The 17,084-nt window shown below is 46.9% G+C and overlaps 1 protein-coding gene across 6 annotated transcripts in view; it reads left to right on the forward strand.

Moving 5' to 3' along the window:
- Window positions 1-17,084, forward strand: part of pdzd2 (PDZ domain containing 2) — a 599,663-nt gene that overhangs the window by 554,012 nt on the left and 28,567 nt on the right. For all 6 annotated transcript variants that reach the window (XM_038790713.1, XM_038790714.1, XM_038790715.1 and 3 more), the window contains 2 exons: window positions 1,711-1,855; window positions 7,025-10,823. In XM_038790713.1, coding sequence (XP_038646641.1) covers window positions 1,711-1,855; window positions 7,025-10,823 — 3,944 coding nt within the window. The remainder of the gene's footprint in view (window positions 1-1,710; window positions 1,856-7,024; window positions 10,824-17,084) is intronic.

Consider the following 17,084-nt stretch of genomic DNA (forward strand, 5'->3'; position numbering starts at 1 on the left):
CCCTGCCGTCTCCCCAAGCCTCCGGCACCAGAGATTCGGTGGGGGCGGGAATCACGCCGCGCCGGTCGGCGCCCCCACCACCCGGCGATTCTCCGGCCCACGATGGGCCGAAGTCCCGCTGCTGTAATGCCGGTCCCGCCGGAGTGAATCAAACCACCTCCCTTACCGGCGGGACTGGTGACGTGGGCGGGCTCCGGGGTCATGGGGGAGGCGCGGGGTGATCTGGCCCCGGGGGGTGCCCCCACGGTGGCCTGGCCCGCAATCAGGGCCCACCGATCCGCAGGTGGGCCACGCGATGGCCAATGTGGAAGTGACCCCCTCCCCTGCGCATGCATGGGGATGACATCAGAAGCCTCTGATGCTCCTGCGCATGCGTGGACTTCCGCCAGCCGCCGAAGCCCCTTCGGCCCCAGCTGGCATGGCGCCAAAGGCCTTCCACGCCAGCCGGCAGGACGGGAACCACTCCAGTGCGGGCCTAGCCCCTCAAGGAAAGGACTTAGCCCCTAAAGGTACGGAGAAATCTAAAGACGAAATCTAAATCTAGGAGAAATCCGCACCTTTGGGGTGGCCCGCCGCCGGAGTGGTTCACGCCACTCCATCCCGCTTGGACCTCCCGCCCTGCCAGGTAGGGGAGAATCCAGCCCCTCTTCTCACTGTCGCTGGCATTTTAATAGCAGCAAGTGGACCCTCCACAAGGTGAGGAGATCATTTGGAGGAACCCCCAGAAGAAATGGCTACTCTTACAGGAGAAAGCACCCCCCGGCCAAATGCATGATGGCTTCAGAGACCCCTGACATCACTCGCCTTGTTCCGAGGGTAGCATCCATTGCTGCATCCTGTCAATAGGTTACCGCAGGGATCGGGGCTGGGACCCCAGCTATGCACGATATATATTAATCATTTAAACAAGGGGACTAAATGTAATATCTCCACATTTGCAGATGAGACAAAGTTAGGTGGTAGGGTGGGCTCTGAGGAGGATGCAGAGATGCTTCAGTGTGATTTGGGCAGGCTGAGTGAGTGAGAAAATGCATGGCAGATGCAGTATAATTTGGATAAATATGAGGTTATCCACTTTGGTAGCAAAAATAGGACGGCAGACTATTATCTGAATGGCCATAAATTAGGAGAGGGGAATGTGCAACGAGATATGTGTACCCCCATACACCAGTCGTTGAACCCATCCAATATGCAGCATTTGCTGGTGAGGTTAACTGGAACAGAATTAGGGGAAGCCACTGTTTCCCACCACCACCCCCCTCACCCACTCTCTGCCACCCAACGCCTGCCAACCGCCCACCTTCAACAATTAGCCCGAGATATATACACCACCTTTACTTCCCCTCTCATTGGCTGAAATCAGGTGACTCATCACGGAGTTGAACCTGGGGCATGTGCTTCAGCAGCGCGACCGTCAAATAATATTTCTCCACGGACCCACAAGGAGAACTTACATTTCCATATTTAAGTTTTGTATTTGCTGTTGCCGAAGAAAAGTTTCACTTGTGGCCAGTAAAGTCAGAGCCACATAGAGCTCAAAATCTCAGTCAGATCATTCATTTATCTGAACCGAGCCACCAATGATGTACTTTGGACTTTGTGATGTTTGCGTTTTAGAGTCTGTCTCACTATTGAATACATCGACTTTACACTTTGCCCATTTGTAACAAGACACTCCAGTTACACACATTGTGGCGTTACTTCTTCTAGGAATCTAAGGGGAAGCTTGGTCCTGGAGATGAAATTCTCTTGATTAATAGATCGCCAGTCTTCAGCATGTCTTACCAAGAGACCTGCAACTTTATGTACGACCTCCCACCCTCTATCACACTCGAAGTACGGAAACCAGTATCAGGTAAGCAAAGAGTTGAGTTCTGCGCAGAGCTGTTTATGTTGGTGATAGTGAAAAGTCACAAGGCTCATTATCTTCCCGAAAACTGTGCATGCAGGCAAATAAAAATGCTTGCATGAAGCAGGGACACCATGCAATTTGGTACAGTTTCATATGCCAAGGTTGGGGGAGGGAGCGAATGTGAAACCCGCTCCCACTTGAGATTGCATTGTTAACACAATATTACTCTGGCTGGCTAACAGGGATCCAACGTGAAACAGCTTCTGTGAGAGGCTGAGCGTTGCCGGGGAGTGCGGGCACTGAGAAAAGGGTGTGTGCGGGCTGGTGTTTTCAGTGTGCTCCCTTGGGAGGGACAGCCACTGTGAAGCTGCCTGAAAAAGCCGCTGATTTGTGAAACATAAATATCAGTGGAAAGGCTGTGCCATGACTGTCTGGGCAGCACAATTATACACAGACCTCAGTCCCCAGACACATTTGTTAATTTTATTCGAGCCCTGACTTTCCTCCCGCCCTCGATCGAGGTTGCAGCTAAAACGTAAAGGCCGCCTTGCTAATCGGCCTGCCCACCAACCCAAAAGCCAAGTGGGCAATGTAAAATCCCAGCCATTGCTGTTTTTGTTGAATTTAAATTGGCTTCTTGATTACCTGCAGACGCATTTCCAACTCACGCCTGCCGATAAAAATATCACGTGAGGATGTGATGGATGTTAGAACACGTGCTCAACATCTTCCTGTGCACTTTTATGTGCTTCCCAGTGGGGCTGACGCCCACCCGAGTAACATAAAATTCTGGCCTTACTCTTCTATTCATCCCTTGGACTGGCTTTTGTAAAAGGTGTTTCTGAAGCTGTTATCAGTTACTGAGATGACCTGATTAAATCCAGTCAACACATGGGAAAAGATAATAGCCCTGAATAATATGCTCCAAAAATGGGAATGAAACACACAATATGTGGCACGGTGGCACAGTGGTTAGCACTGCTTCTTCGCATCGCCAGGGACCCGGCCAGGGACTCTGCCAGACATTCTCCCCCCGACCAGGTGGAACAGGAATATGACCACCAGCCAGCGAGGGCTGCAACAGGCCACAGAAACCAAAGAGACAGGAGGCCCCACGAGGATCTACCCGCCCGCTGACCCTCCAGGTGCGATCACCCCCCACATGACAGGGATTACTATGTGGAAGATGCGGACAGCATCTACCAGCAGTTACACTGCACGGCTGCGCCAAGAGAAACTCCCATCCAGAACTTCCTGAGGACTAATGGACACCCAATCTGCATGGAACTCGACACTGGGGCAGCAGTGTCGGTAGTCAGTCGCTGTACATTTGACTGCATAGAGTACAGGAGTTGGGAAATCATGTTGCAGCTATATGAAACCTTGGTTAGGCCGCATTTGGAGGATTACGTGCAGTTCTGGTCACCACATTATCAGAAGGATGTAGAAGCTTTGGAGAGAGTGCAAAGAAGGTTCACTAGGATATTGCCTGGTCTCAAAGGTGTTGGCTATGAGGAGAGGTTGAATAAACTAGGATTGGTTTCACTGGAAAGACTGAGGCGGAGGGGAGACCTGATGGAGGTCGACAAAATTATGAGAGGCATAGACAGGGTGGGTAGCCAGAGGCTTTTTTCAGGGTGGAAGTGTCAATTACAAGGGACACAGGTTCAAGGTGAGAGGAGGAAAGTTTGAGGTAGATGTGCGGGATAAGTCTATCGCGCAGAGAGTGATGGGTGCCTGGAATGCGCTGCCAGAGGATGTGGTGGAAGTAGACACATTGGCAACATTTACGAGGCATCTGGATGGGTACATGAATAGGGAGGAATTAGAGGGATACAGACCGAGTAAGGGCTGAAGGTTTTTTTTGCTAGGGCATCATGATTGGCACAGGCTAGGAGGGCCGAAGGGCCTGTTCCTGTGCTGTACTTTTCTTTGTTCTTTATCATGATGAGGGATGAAGAGAAAACTAATCATGGTTGGTTTTACGCTATTCCTGGAAACCTTTTAAAGAGTGTATTGATAGAGGGCAGTGATCCAGACTCATCCACTCACATGGCTGGATAGTGCTGCATTGCATATATGGGACAAGGAGAAGGAAAGAGCCCTTTAAAAGGGTGGCAACTGTCCTGGTTTGAGGTGTTACTTATTTAAGTGTTTTGTGATCACAGTTAAAGTATAAACCAATGGAATCTGCTGACTGGCATAAATCGAGTATTAACAGAATGTGCTCTGAAGCCATTTTGGTTCAGAGGTTCACATTTTTACTACTTTCTGCAGCTATTCCTAAATCTTACCATAGGATAAATCAAGCACGCCCCACAGAGCAGAGGGGAAGATTGGAGGACTGGTATAGATATTAGCTATGGTTCAATGACAGTAGCACTGGCATCTCTGGGTCAGAAGATTCAAGTCCTGCTCGAGAGAATGAAATACATAATCCAGGGTGACACTTCGGTGCAGTACTGAGGGAGTGTTGCACTATCAATGGTTAAGATGCTTAACTAAAACCTGCCTACTTTCTCAGGCATGCATAATAGATTCTCAGGCCCTATTGGAAAATGAGCTGGGGAGTGCGGCTGGAGTCCTGGCCAACATTTAACCCTCAACCAATATCATTAAAACAGATGATGTGGTCATTTATCTCATTGCAGTTTGTGGGACCACGCTGTGTGCATACTGATTGCTGTGTTTTCCTATATTATAACACTGGCTACACTACAAGCATTTAATTGACTATGAAATACTACAGCATGTTCCGCGGCTGGGGCAGGTGCTATTTGAAAGTAAACTCTTTATTGCCAACTGTCTGTGCCAAAAGTTTTCAAATTGGGCAGATTGTGACATCAAACAGCTTCTCGGGCTAATAAATGGAGTTTTGCCAATTTGGAGAGAGTGTAGGTTCAGGCAATACTGACGCCTAATCACCCAACTGAACGTGCTTTCAACAGCTTGAGTTATTTAAAGGGCAAGCCATCCAATTTACAGGTGCTATGCTTTCGACTTACTTTTGCCCTTGCAAAGTTATTTTAGAAGCACTGCAGTGGGTTTTTAGGAGTTGTTTTTAGGTGACTTGTAGCATTTTCGAGGGAATGCTGCTGCATCCTGGCAGGGAGTTTACAGGAGTTTCCTGCCCTGTGTATAGGAAGTCTGCCAGAGTTATGGGGCTATATTTGCAGTCTTGATGGTTTGCAACACAACAGGGATATGGAGCACAAGCTGCAGAGAGGGAAAACTATACAGATAGAGAAGGGGAATGCCCTCCTTAGAAAGAAGGATTTGTTTAGAGTGAGCATTTTTCCAACTGTTGCAATCCCTGTAGAGACCGATAACTTCAAACAAATTGTTTTGAATTCCCAGTGACCAACTTAAAAGAACCGCACAAGATTTCAAGTTTTAATAGTTTTACTGCAACAAACAAACTAAAAGCAATATTGCCTAAACATTACCTCATAGGCAACGAATACTCCAAACTATAGAAAAGATAACCCTTATTTATATTCAATATGACCGATAACTTCCACAGGATTACAGGCTTTACAGGAAATAATCCACAGTTTCTCCTACATTTCAGTGGTTTCATGTCTCCCCATTTTGCTGAGTCAATACATTGAGAGACTGTCGAAAGGCTCTTCCCTCAGTTTTGGAGAATTCCCAGAGCAACTATCAACAACTAAGCCCACCCTGATGATTTCTTCTCTGGGCCTCACCAGAGCACATCTTCCAATGTCTTTAAACTGCCACGGGATGTGGCCATTGACCAGAGACTGTCCTCCCTCCCACATTCCACCTGGTCGCTCGCAGGTGATCAGCAGTCCTGTCTTCTCTGCAAACAATGCCAACTGTATCCTTTTGTCTGTGTCAGGCTTCTCTCTCCCTCCTTTTCTGTCCAAAGACTCAGAGATGGAAAGTCCACAGTCAGCCCAGCTGCTCCCACTTTTGTTTTCGGATTGATCTCAATCTGGACCCTGGTAACCAGGGCACTCAGACATCATGTTGGGCAACTCTCATGGCCGATCACATGACTCTCTTTACTACTCCATTTTACCTCAAATTAGAGTGACCGTGCAAAACATACTTAGAACATAAGAACATAAGAACTAGGAGCAGGAGTAGGCCATCTGGCCCCTCGAGCCTGCTCCGCCATTCAGTGAGATCATGGCTGATCTTTTGTGGACTCAGCTCCACTTATCTTATAAATTCTCTCATTCGTAACACTACATGCAGTTCAGTCAAGAGAACCTATAATTCAGCAATGTGGTGGTAACTGAATTGCACCACCTTCTTCAGGGCCTAGAAGGTCAGAACAGGATGAAGGCAGCACTGCCTTTGGCTGTCAAGGTCACTGTTGCCCACTACTTGTACAGAAGCAGGTCCTTTCAGGCAGAAGTAACATATATTTCTCAGTTCACCATCCACCAGGGAGATGACAAAGATCCTGTACATTAGGACAGAAGACTTTATTGTCCTCGCTCTTTCCAAAGAGAGCAGGAGGAGCAGGCAGATGACGTTTCCCCTCCCCTCTCCGTCCAGTTGAGGTCCTTTCTCCATTATTTCCAGTGTTGTAGGGAGCTATTGATTCATGCATGTGGATCTGTGTGCCCCATATGTAATCAGGGAGAGTTACAGGAGCCACAAGGGCCACAATTCCATAAACAGTATATAATCTTTATTCAGTGGGGAAGGCAAGCTGATAAACACAAGTTAGGCACACGTGCCTCTGGGCCCTTTTTAAACATCCAGCCAGCCAGGAGCATGGGTTGACATTCAGTGAATTCTACAATCATTGACATGATTAGGCAGCATGAGGTTTACATACTAACTGCATCAATAGGTCTGGGCATGGGCTGATTGCAAATCATTACCGCTGTGCCCAAGACTGGAGTAATCCAACTTGCGTCCTTTATTGATCTTTGTTTTTTCAAGGTAACTTGTCAAAGTATTTATAAAGATTGTAATTTCAGCTTGGAGCTCAGAAAATGTGTTTCCACCAATTGCATAATTTTCCTCTTGTTCCTCAAACTTTAGGAGGGCAGGTCTAGTACAGTCTGAAGCTTGGGTTATCCATCGATTCCAACGCTGAACATGACGGATTGGCTTAAATATGATTCTTTATATATAGAGGGAGAGATTTGAAACATGACCGTATTCTCTAATGCATATTGTTTTCCACAGCTGTAAACAGATTGTCAAGTATCATCTCGTCTTCGACCGACCTGAATTTGCTGGAACCTCATGACATAGAACCTGACAGAAACGTAATTGTCAGCGAAAGCCGTGTGGAAACAATTGAAGACTTGCTGCAGAATGGAACCGTATGCATGGAAGCTACTGGAGACACTCTGGACGAGAACAAAGTAGTTTCGCAGAATTCCTACAATACCTCACTACAGAGTAACAAACTGGGCATCCCGGTTACAGACATTGATGAAGTCATCAATCAGCTAAATTCCGCTGAGGGACAAATTACAAATACTTTGTCTCCAAAATCGGAAAGAAACCAAGTTGATATTGCTGCTCATTCAGTAAAAGCTATCGAAAACACAAGTGATATCAGTAATAAAGGTGATCCTTCAACAGACATCAAACAGGAAGCCCTTGACTATTCTGTTCTGAATGCAGTCAACACAGGCAAAGTATTTTCAGTGAACAAAACATGTCTGACTAACTACTCCAGAAATTTAAGCACCAAAGAGGAGGAAAAATCATCGGGTTTCACAGACATCAAGGAAAAAAGTAAGCAACAATCCATGTATGCTGCTGCAGTGGACACTGATTCAGAGACTGAATCTTTGGATAGCCCTCAATTATCTTGTCCTAAAGTGGGAGTGGTTTTGCCTGGAGATGACGGTTTCACTCAACGTGGAAACCTTAGTGTTGCAGATTCTGATACCGAAGAGGTTGAAATCTGTTACCAGCCTTGTAATCAACCTGCAACATCACAGCAATTAGTGCACCTTCCAATAAATCTGAACCAAGGTGTTCTGGAGAAGAGCGATTTGTCAATGGCTGGGCTTGCCCCAGAAGTAGGTAAAGAGACAATTTCTGTAGATGAAAAGATAAATTCAAATTTATCCTCTTCGTGCCATAAAAATGAATATAGTTTAATCTCCTCCTCACTGCCTTCCACTTTTGTGAAGAACAGAATAGAGATTGCCAAACGGAGCCCGCTGCCAAAATCTGTGGCGGGTAGGCCTTCTGAATTGACCAAATCTGAAAATATCTTTACTGCCACAGACGTAAATGATTCACAAATCAAACATCTACCATTCGATCCTGCTTCCAAAGAGGGTCTGCCAATGAATTCTGTGGAAGGCACAGATATAATGACTCTTCATAACCAGGAGTCAGGCAGAGGCTATTTTGAGGGAGAGGTCACCAGGGAATTTGGTGACAAGTTAGAACATCACAGTGATTCTACCTTTTCTGCATCAAGACATCAGTCAGGATCGTGTTTGGAATTGAGCAGAACAGACCATGATTTCTCTTCATCACCAGATGCTTTGAAGCAGACTAAAAAAGCAGAAATTACCAAAACAGGCTTTTCATCCCAGAGTCCACTGCCCAAGCCTAGCTCGCCTGCTACGAATAAGTCAAACATGAGTGCTCAGGATGTAGCCTCACCTATGACTCATATTAGAAAGGAAAGACTGGCTTTGTCAGGTAGTGTAAAACCTTCTAGTCCCCAGCTCCAAAGACAAAATCAGTCTAAACAATCATTTGGAACGCAATATGTGAAATCCACTGTGCAGTTTAAAGGACAAACTGAAAGTGGAGCAGCATCTCAGATGTGCATTAGGTCTAAGTTTCAGGACAAAACCCATAAGTTCTACTCTGCACCAAAACTAAAGGGGCTCAGCATTAAAAGTAAAAACAAACCACCTCCAGAAACAAGTGAGAAGAATGCAACAAAATCCGACGGATCCAAAAAATCAGAGTCATTGCAGAAATGTCCAGAAAAGTCACCAGTTGGTGATCACCTGTCATCAAAGTTCTTCACCAAACGAGCATCATTAATCTGCAATTTGAAAGGAAACAAAAATACTGAGAAAAATACATCTGAAACAAAGCACAAGAAAGAAATCAGTAAAGTTCCTGCACGTTCTTTGGGAGAACAGCTTTTGATGCATTTAGCAGCAGATACTAGAACTCAAACAAGACAGAAAAATAAAGGTGAAACAAAGACACCTAACATCATTGATAAAATAGATTTGAGCAATGGAAGACAAAACCAAGTACTGAAAGAAGAATCTAAAGATCAAAAAGAGATAGGTCGACAAATAACACTGGATCCCAAACTAAAAGAGGAAGAACCTAAAGAAATGCACGGAGATAACAGGAAAGACGCATGGTTTAAGAACTCTCAAAATCCATTTGGGGAATCAGAAAATTCTGGAAGTGAAGTAAATGTAACACAAATGTCCAGTGAAAGATCTACTGAACCACTTGTCACATCTCCTGCAGAATCTGAACATTGTGCGAATGCTAACATGGTCAATAAAAACTGGGAGAAATTGTCGCAAGAAGGACAGAAAGTAGAGCAGAAACCATCACATGAAGGACAACTGGGTGAACATTTGCCACCGTCCGGTGCCAGCCTGTTGAAAGACTCTCCCGTACTCTCTTCAACGTTATTGCTTGAGGATGGTCGAGAATGCACAGCAACCCGACGTAGCTTTATTGAATTAAAACTAACATCGCCTTCCTTGGAACGGAAAGAAGTTAACGACATGGCTACTCCTACGGGATTTTTGGACCACAAGTTATCCAAATTCTCTGTAATACAGGATAATGCCCAGAAACCAAAGATAGCCCCAAAACCACCTGTGAGGTCAGAGCAGACATCAGATCAATTAAGTAGTGATGATGCACAATTTGATAGGTATCCACCTGATCTTGCAATGAAAGCTTCTCAAAAACAGAAACTGCTGCTGGAAAGAGGGGTAAAGTCATTCGACACATCACAATTACACACCACTGTTAAAGATATAGATAATGTTCAACCAAAAGTCGAGGCAACTGCAATCTTAAGGAAATCTTTGAGTGAAGAAAAACACTCCAGCGCTGATTTTATCTTCTATCAGAGGGACAAGGACAAGTTGAATATGGGAAGTTTTACTAATGAACTGAATTGTCCACCAGAGGGTGGCTCGTTTTCTGTCAGACAGAGAATTAAGTCTTTTGAGAGCCTAGCTAGTTTTGACAAACCAGTAATCAGGAAAATAGACACACAGTTTCTCGACTCATCCTTTGCTTCTTGCAATGCCACCTCTTCCACCAAACCAGCAATAGGAAGGCGAATCTCGGGAAGCGTAATACCTCTAATGACGTCCAATATTTCATCTACTCAAGACTTTGATGCATCTCGTGCATTGAGACGTAGCTTGAGCTCTTACACCGAAGGGAGCTCTGAGGTTGCCTTTCCATTGCCGCAATTAGAAAAGTCTCCAACTAGCGTGGCTTTTCTAAACTTTGAAGCAAATCATCAAGTGAGAAATGCTGAGGAGCTTAAAAAGACCAATGGATGTGATTCCAACAGTGAAAGATCTCATGAGCAGGATTTCACTTCATGCAAAGTTAACAACAGCAAAAGTAGATCGTCGGTCAACCATCGACCAAATTCTTTCTTGCGCTCCAAGCTACGGGAACTGAGAGCGCTAAGCATGCCAGACCTTGACAAATTGTGCAGTGATTATTCTACTGATCCAATGAACCACCACTTTAAAACTGAACTGGAAGTCAAGCCAAGAACATCGATTGGTCCTGCTGCTGAAAGCCTTACAAATGTTTCCTCTGGAACCTCCTCTGCTACTCACGGTTCAGGTTTAGTGAAAATTCATAGATCTGGAATATCTAATTTTGGATCAAAGAGTAGCTGGAAGAGCAGCACTAGAATACCAGATTCGTGGTCTGATGATGAGCTGGCAAATAGTAAGAATTTGTCCGAAAACCAGTCCAGAAGTTGGTCCGTCAGGTTAGTAATAATAACATCTGAAGCTATTGAATTGATTTTGAAGTATAGAAGCTCTGTAACTCATTGTTATTCCCTAAATCTCAAGAGCAGGTAAATAACTAAAAGAGCAACACACACAGAATATTTCAATATCTCTTTATGAGTCTTGAAAGACTTTCTTATTACAGGATAATAAATTGACTCCACTGAAATGATTAGTTTCAGGTGAACCTGTTCCAAATCTATTAAGCTTACAGGGCGACAGAGCCGTGAATACCGTCAAGTATAATTTTCACCATTGATTATTTTTAAGAAAAAAATACAGATAATTTTAAATCAATATTTCCTCCTTTATACCATTTGACCAAAAGTCATAAACAGCAATAATCTACATCTCCATCAGTTATTCTGTGTGAGGGTGGTGGGTGTCCCCTCCCCAACCCCATAATCCCCCTACCATAATCACTCACCTGTTAATTGTGTTCTTCAACAATCCAAGGCCTTGGGTGGGTGGAGGACCAGCAGCAGGCACTGCCTCTCTGATTGCACTGCAGAGCAATGCACAGCTGCTGGCTTCTGTTAGGGTAGTAGCTCTCAGGGAATGGGACTTCCATCCCTTTCGTCCTTCATCCCAGGGAAGGCCTGCCATTGCTCAGTTTGGGCCTTTAATGCAGTGGACCATCCCAAAAATGCAGGAATTTCACCAACTCTTCAAGACCCTGTTAAACACCACCTTGCATGTCTTTTTTTTTAATAAACAATTTTATTGAGGTAGTTTTTGGCTTTATAAACCTTGCATGTCTAAATGCCACGCCAGCTCATTCACTGCACCATAGGAGAAGTCAAGTTTAAAATTTAGTGTGTCCATGGATATGTATTGTTCAAAACCTGGAGGACCCTGTGCATTTTTTTTTTTGGAAATGTTTTTTATTGAGTTTTCATATTTTATATCCAACAAATTACAAATTATTAGAAAAAAAACACGCAAAAATTAACATGTATATTTACAAGCAAGCATCTTCATAATATCAACTGTGGCCACCCCCTTTAACCGGCATACATATTTTACATTCCCCAATATGGCCACGGCACATGTTTATAGGCATTTATTTACAATTTGGTTTTGGGCCTTAGCTTGCCATCAGACCGTCGCTTGCGGCTTTGTCCTTCCTTTTTTTTTGGAATAGTTTTTATTCAAGTTTTCAACAACAAATTTTATCACAACAGAGTAACCCCTCCCCTCCAATACAAAAACAATAAATTAACAAGAAAAAGAAATAAGCATAAAACTATGAGAACAAACCCCCATAACAAACTCGTAGCCCCCCCCCCCCCCCCGCCGGCTACCTTCCCCCGATTCCCGTCCATTTTCCCCTGATTCTTGGCCACCCGACTATTCTTCCTCTTGTTCGTTGGCCACAAACAGGTCCCGGAACAATTGCATGAATGGCTCCCACGTTCTGTGGAAGCCGTCGTCTGACCCTCGGATGGCAAATTTGATTTTCTCCATTTGGAGAGATTCCGAGAGGTCGGACAGCCAGTTTGCAGCTCTGGGTGGTGCTGCTGACCGCCAGCCAAACAGGATTCTATGGTGGGCGATCAGGGAGGCAAAGGCAAGGGCATCCGCCCTCCTCCCCAGGAATAGATCTGGCTGTTCTGAAACCCCGAAGACCGCCACTATCGGGCATGGCTCCACCCTCACCCCCACCACTTTGGACATAACCTCGAAGAAGGCTGTCCAGTACTCCACAAGTCTGGGGCAAGACCAGAACATGTGGGCGTGGTTGGCCGCTCCTCTTTGGCACAGTTCACATCTGTCCTCCACCTCCGGGAAGAACCTACTCATACGGTTTCTTGTTAAGTGGGCTCTATGTACCACTTTTAGCTGCGTCAGGCTGAGCCTTGCGCACGTGGAGGTGGAGTTGACCCTATGCAGTGCTTCGCTCCAGAGTCCCCACCCTATCTCAATCCCCAGGTCATCCTCCCATTTCTTTCTTGTTGCGTCCAGTACAGTGTCGGCCCTTTCTACCAGTCGGTCATACATGTCGCTACAGTTCCCTTTATCTAGGATACATGCGTCCAGTAGGTCTTCCAGTAGTGTCTGTCGTGGTTGTGGGTACGTCCTTGTCTCCTTTCGTAAGAAGTTTTTGAGCTGCAGATACCGTAGCTCGTTCCCCCTGGCTAGCCGAAATTTCTCTGTCAGTTCGTCCAGTGTTGCGATCCTGCCATCCGTGTTAGGTCCCTGACTGTCAGTGTCCCCCTCGTCCTGCCTCCACCTTTTGAAGGTGGCGTCAGTCAGTGCTGGTGTGAACCTGTGGTTGTTGCAGATGGGAGCCTTGTCCGACACTGGGCTGCTGGAGTGTTTTTTGGGTGGGGATGAGAGTGCTGCCGTGGCGAGGGCCTGGAGGGAGGTCCCCATGCAGGAGGCCTCCTCCGCACGCACCCACTCGGCCTCTGGCTCCTGGATCCATCCCCTTACTCGCTCGGCTGTTGCCGCCCAGTAGTAGAATTGTAGGTTTGGGAGGGCTAGCCCCCCCCTGGATTTTGTTTTTTGTAGGACCTTCTTTGGGATCCTAGCATTTTTAGCCCCCCCCCCCCCCCCATACGAACACCATGATTAGCTTGTCCAGTGCTTTGGAAAAGGCCTTGGGGATATAGATCGGAATAGATCTAAACAGGAAGTGGAACCTGGGCAGTACGTTCACTTTGATCGTCTGGACTCTCCCCGCGAGGGAGAGTGGGAGTGTGTTCCATCTTTGCAGGTCCTTTTTTACTTCCTCCGTCAGACTGGTGAGGTTCCATTTGTGGATCCCTTTCCAGTCATGGGATATTTGGATCCCCAGGGTAGCGGAATTTGTGTCGGGCTCGTTTGAATGGCAGCCCCTTTAGTGCTTGCCCCCCCCCCCCCCCCCCCTTGCGGGTGTACTGGGAAGATCTTGCTTTTGCTCATGTTGAGTTTGTAGCCAGGGAAGGCTCCAAACTCTTTCGGGAGCGCAATGATTCCGTCCATGCTGCTCTGTGGGTCCGAGATGTAGAGGAGCAGGTCATCTGCATAGAGTGAGACTCTGTGCTCTCTGCCTCGCCTTCGGATCCCCCTCCAATTTTTTGCTGCCCTGAGCGCGATTGCTAGCAGTTCGATTGCTAGTGCGAACAGCAGCGGGGACAGTGGGCATCCTTGTCTGGTGCCCCTGTGCAGCTGGAAGTATTGGGAGTTGGTATTGTTGGTCCGTACACTCGCCATGGGGGCGTTGTATAGGAGTTTTACCCACGCGGTGAACCCTGTTCCAAGCCCGAACCGCTCCAGTACCTCTATGAGGTATTTCCAGTCAACTCTGTCGAAGGCCTTTTCTGCGTCCAGGGAGACGATCACCTCTTGTGTTCTCTCCCCGGAGGGGGTCATTATCACGTTCTGCAGGCGCCTGATGTTCGAGGTAAGCTGTCTACCTTTGACGAAGCCCGTCTGGTCCTCTGCGACCACTTCGGATACACAGTCTTCTAGCCTTTTGGCTAGGATTTTGGCCAGTATTTTGGCGTCTGCGTTCAGCCGAGAGATGTGTCTGTATGACCCACATTCCGTTGGGTCTTTGTCTTTCTTAGGTATCAGCGAGATTGAGGCCTGTGTTAACGTGGGTGGCAGTGTGCCCCTAGCTAGCGAGTCTGTGAACATTTCCCACAGGTGCAGGGCCAGCGCTGTCGCGAATTTTTTGTAGAAGTCCGCCGGGAATCCATCTGGTCCCGGCGCCTTCCCCGTCTGCATGGAGCTAATGCTGTCCATGATCTGTCCCAGTGCTAGTGGTGCTTCCAGGTCCCGTTTTCTGCCCTCTCCCACGACTGGTATGTCCAGTCCATCAAGGAACCGGTTCATCCCAGCCTTCCCTGTTGGGGGCTCTGAGGTGTACAGCTCTTGGTAGAAGGCCTTGAAGGTTTTGTTAATCCTCTCTGGTTCTGTTTCCAACGTGCCTCCAGTACCCCTGATTTGCGCAATTTCTCTGGTGGCTGCCTGCTTTCTCAGCTGATGTGCCAACAGACGGCTGGCTTTATCTCCGTGTTCGTACAGGGTCCCGTGCGCCTGGCGGAGTTGGTGAACTGCTTTCCTGGTGGAGAGCAGGTCAAAGTTCCTTTGTAGTTCTTTCCTCTCCGCCAGGAGCTCTATGGTCGGGGTCTCGGAGTATTTACGGTCTACCTCCAGTATGGAGTCGACCAGCTTCTGCCTAGCCATCCTTTCCTCCCTATCTCTTTGTGCTTCGAAGGCAATGATTTCCCCTCTTAGTACGGCCTTAAGCGCTTCCCAGAACGTGGAGGGTGAGACCTCCCCATTTTGGTTGTTCTCCGTGTACTCTGCTATGGCCCGCGCTATCCTTTCGCTGAAGGCCTTGTCAGCTAGTAAGGCACAGTCCAACCTCCATGTGGGGCGCTGGGCCCTTCCCGTCTCTAGCCGCACGTCCATGTAGTAGTATTCCACTTTGTCTATCCCTGAAAGCACCGTTTTCCCCACCACAAAGAAGTCAATTCTGGTGTACACGTTGTGTACTGGGGAGAAGAAGGAGAATTCTTTCTCCCCCGGGTGGGCGAACCTCCAGGGGTCCACTGCTCCCACCTGCTCCATAAAGTGACTGAGTTCCCTTGCCATGCTTGAGGGTTTCCCCGTTTTGGGGTTTGATCTGTCCGTCTTTGGATCCTGTACACAGTTGAAGTCCCCCCACCCCTCCCCATGATTAGTCGATGCGTCGCTATGTCCAGGATTTCTGCCATGGTCTTTTTGATGAAACTCGTGTCGTCCCAGTTGGGCGCGTACACGTTGACTAGAACTACCGGTGCCCCATCCAGGGACCCTGTGCATTTTTAATGCAATTTAAATCATAGTCATATATGGGGTGTTGCTAGTTGCAAGTGGAAATTAGTAATGTAATAGTTTAAGGCAGACATATTTCAATGCATTTAGCCCAATTATAACACTGAATCCCATTTAAAAGACAGAGTGAAAGGACATTCTTGAATTTCCATTATTTGTAATATTTTAGAATAACTCATCAATCTCCTGTGGAAATACATGGAGTAAACGTGGAGAATTTGATCTTTATCTAATATGTTGCTATTTCTCATCTTTCCTCTTCTGCATCTCTCTCCTACCAATCTATCCTTTTTGCTTCTCTTTCTATCCTTTCTTCTCTCGTTCTCTATTTCTTCTTTTAGTTGGGAAATGATTGAGATGGCCTGGTGTGGCAGCAATAGAAGTCACTGGGGCTAGCCTGCTGGTTCCATTGGGGATGGGGTGTGACTGTCAGTGGCCCTTTTCCCACCCTTACTCCTAATCTCTCATCTCTCACCAATTCACCTAACAGCATGTCTTTTGGGAATTACTACAAGTGGAAGGAAAATATCCAACCAGTACAGCTGCCCAAACAGTAATGAGACAAACTGTATATAGAACATAAACATAAAGGAAAATTTACAGCACAGAAGCTGGCTATTCAACCCATGCATTCAAGAAAGGGTCATCCATTCTAATCCCATTTATCAGTTCTTGACATGTAACCCTGTCACAGCACATCCAAGTGTTTTTAAATATGATGAGGGTTTCTATCACTATCACTCTTTCAGTAGTGGGTTCCAATCCCACACCATCATCTGGGTGAAAAAAATACTCAACTCCCCTCTAATCTTTTTATCAATTACTTGATATCTCTGCCCCCTGATTCTTGAGGGTTTATTTTCTACAGGAGCCATGGACCCCGCTGCTCCTGGCTGAAAGGTTGGAAGTGGGTTTTGCCCTCCCACGATCCTGACTGCTGTTCTGCAGCAATTTAGTGTTAGGAACAGCATTAATTGCTTTAAGACAAGACCTCCACCCCTTTCTTGGGAGGAGATTCCACCTTTAAGGAGTTGCCAATCCAAGCTCTGGCCAACTGATGCGACTGCAGGTAGTCCCACCAGGCTGAGGGGCCCAAGGTAAGTCTGGGGTTGAGTGACTTAGCGGGCGGGATTCTCCGTAGCCCTTCGTAACGCGGGTTGCCTGCGAAAAAAAATCGGTGTTAATCACTCCGGCGCCGGGGTCTTCTTTAAGGCCGCTATTCTCCGTTCCCGGAGGGGCTAGCAGCTGACTGACGCGATACGCGTCAGTTTCACCAGCTGCGGAAGTGGTGAGACCCGGCGTTTTTTGGAGGATAAGGAGGAGAGAGACGGGGGGGGGGTGTGTTCCGGCATTTGGGGGGGGGGTGTTCCGGCATTTGGGGGGGGGGTGTTCCGGCATTTGGGGGGGGGGGGGTGTTCCGGCATTTGGGG

Source organism: Scyliorhinus canicula, chromosome 3, assembly GCF_902713615.1.
Source record: "Scyliorhinus canicula chromosome 3, sScyCan1.1, whole genome shotgun sequence".
NCBI lineage: Eukaryota > Metazoa > Chordata > Chondrichthyes > Carcharhiniformes > Scyliorhinidae > Scyliorhinus > Scyliorhinus canicula.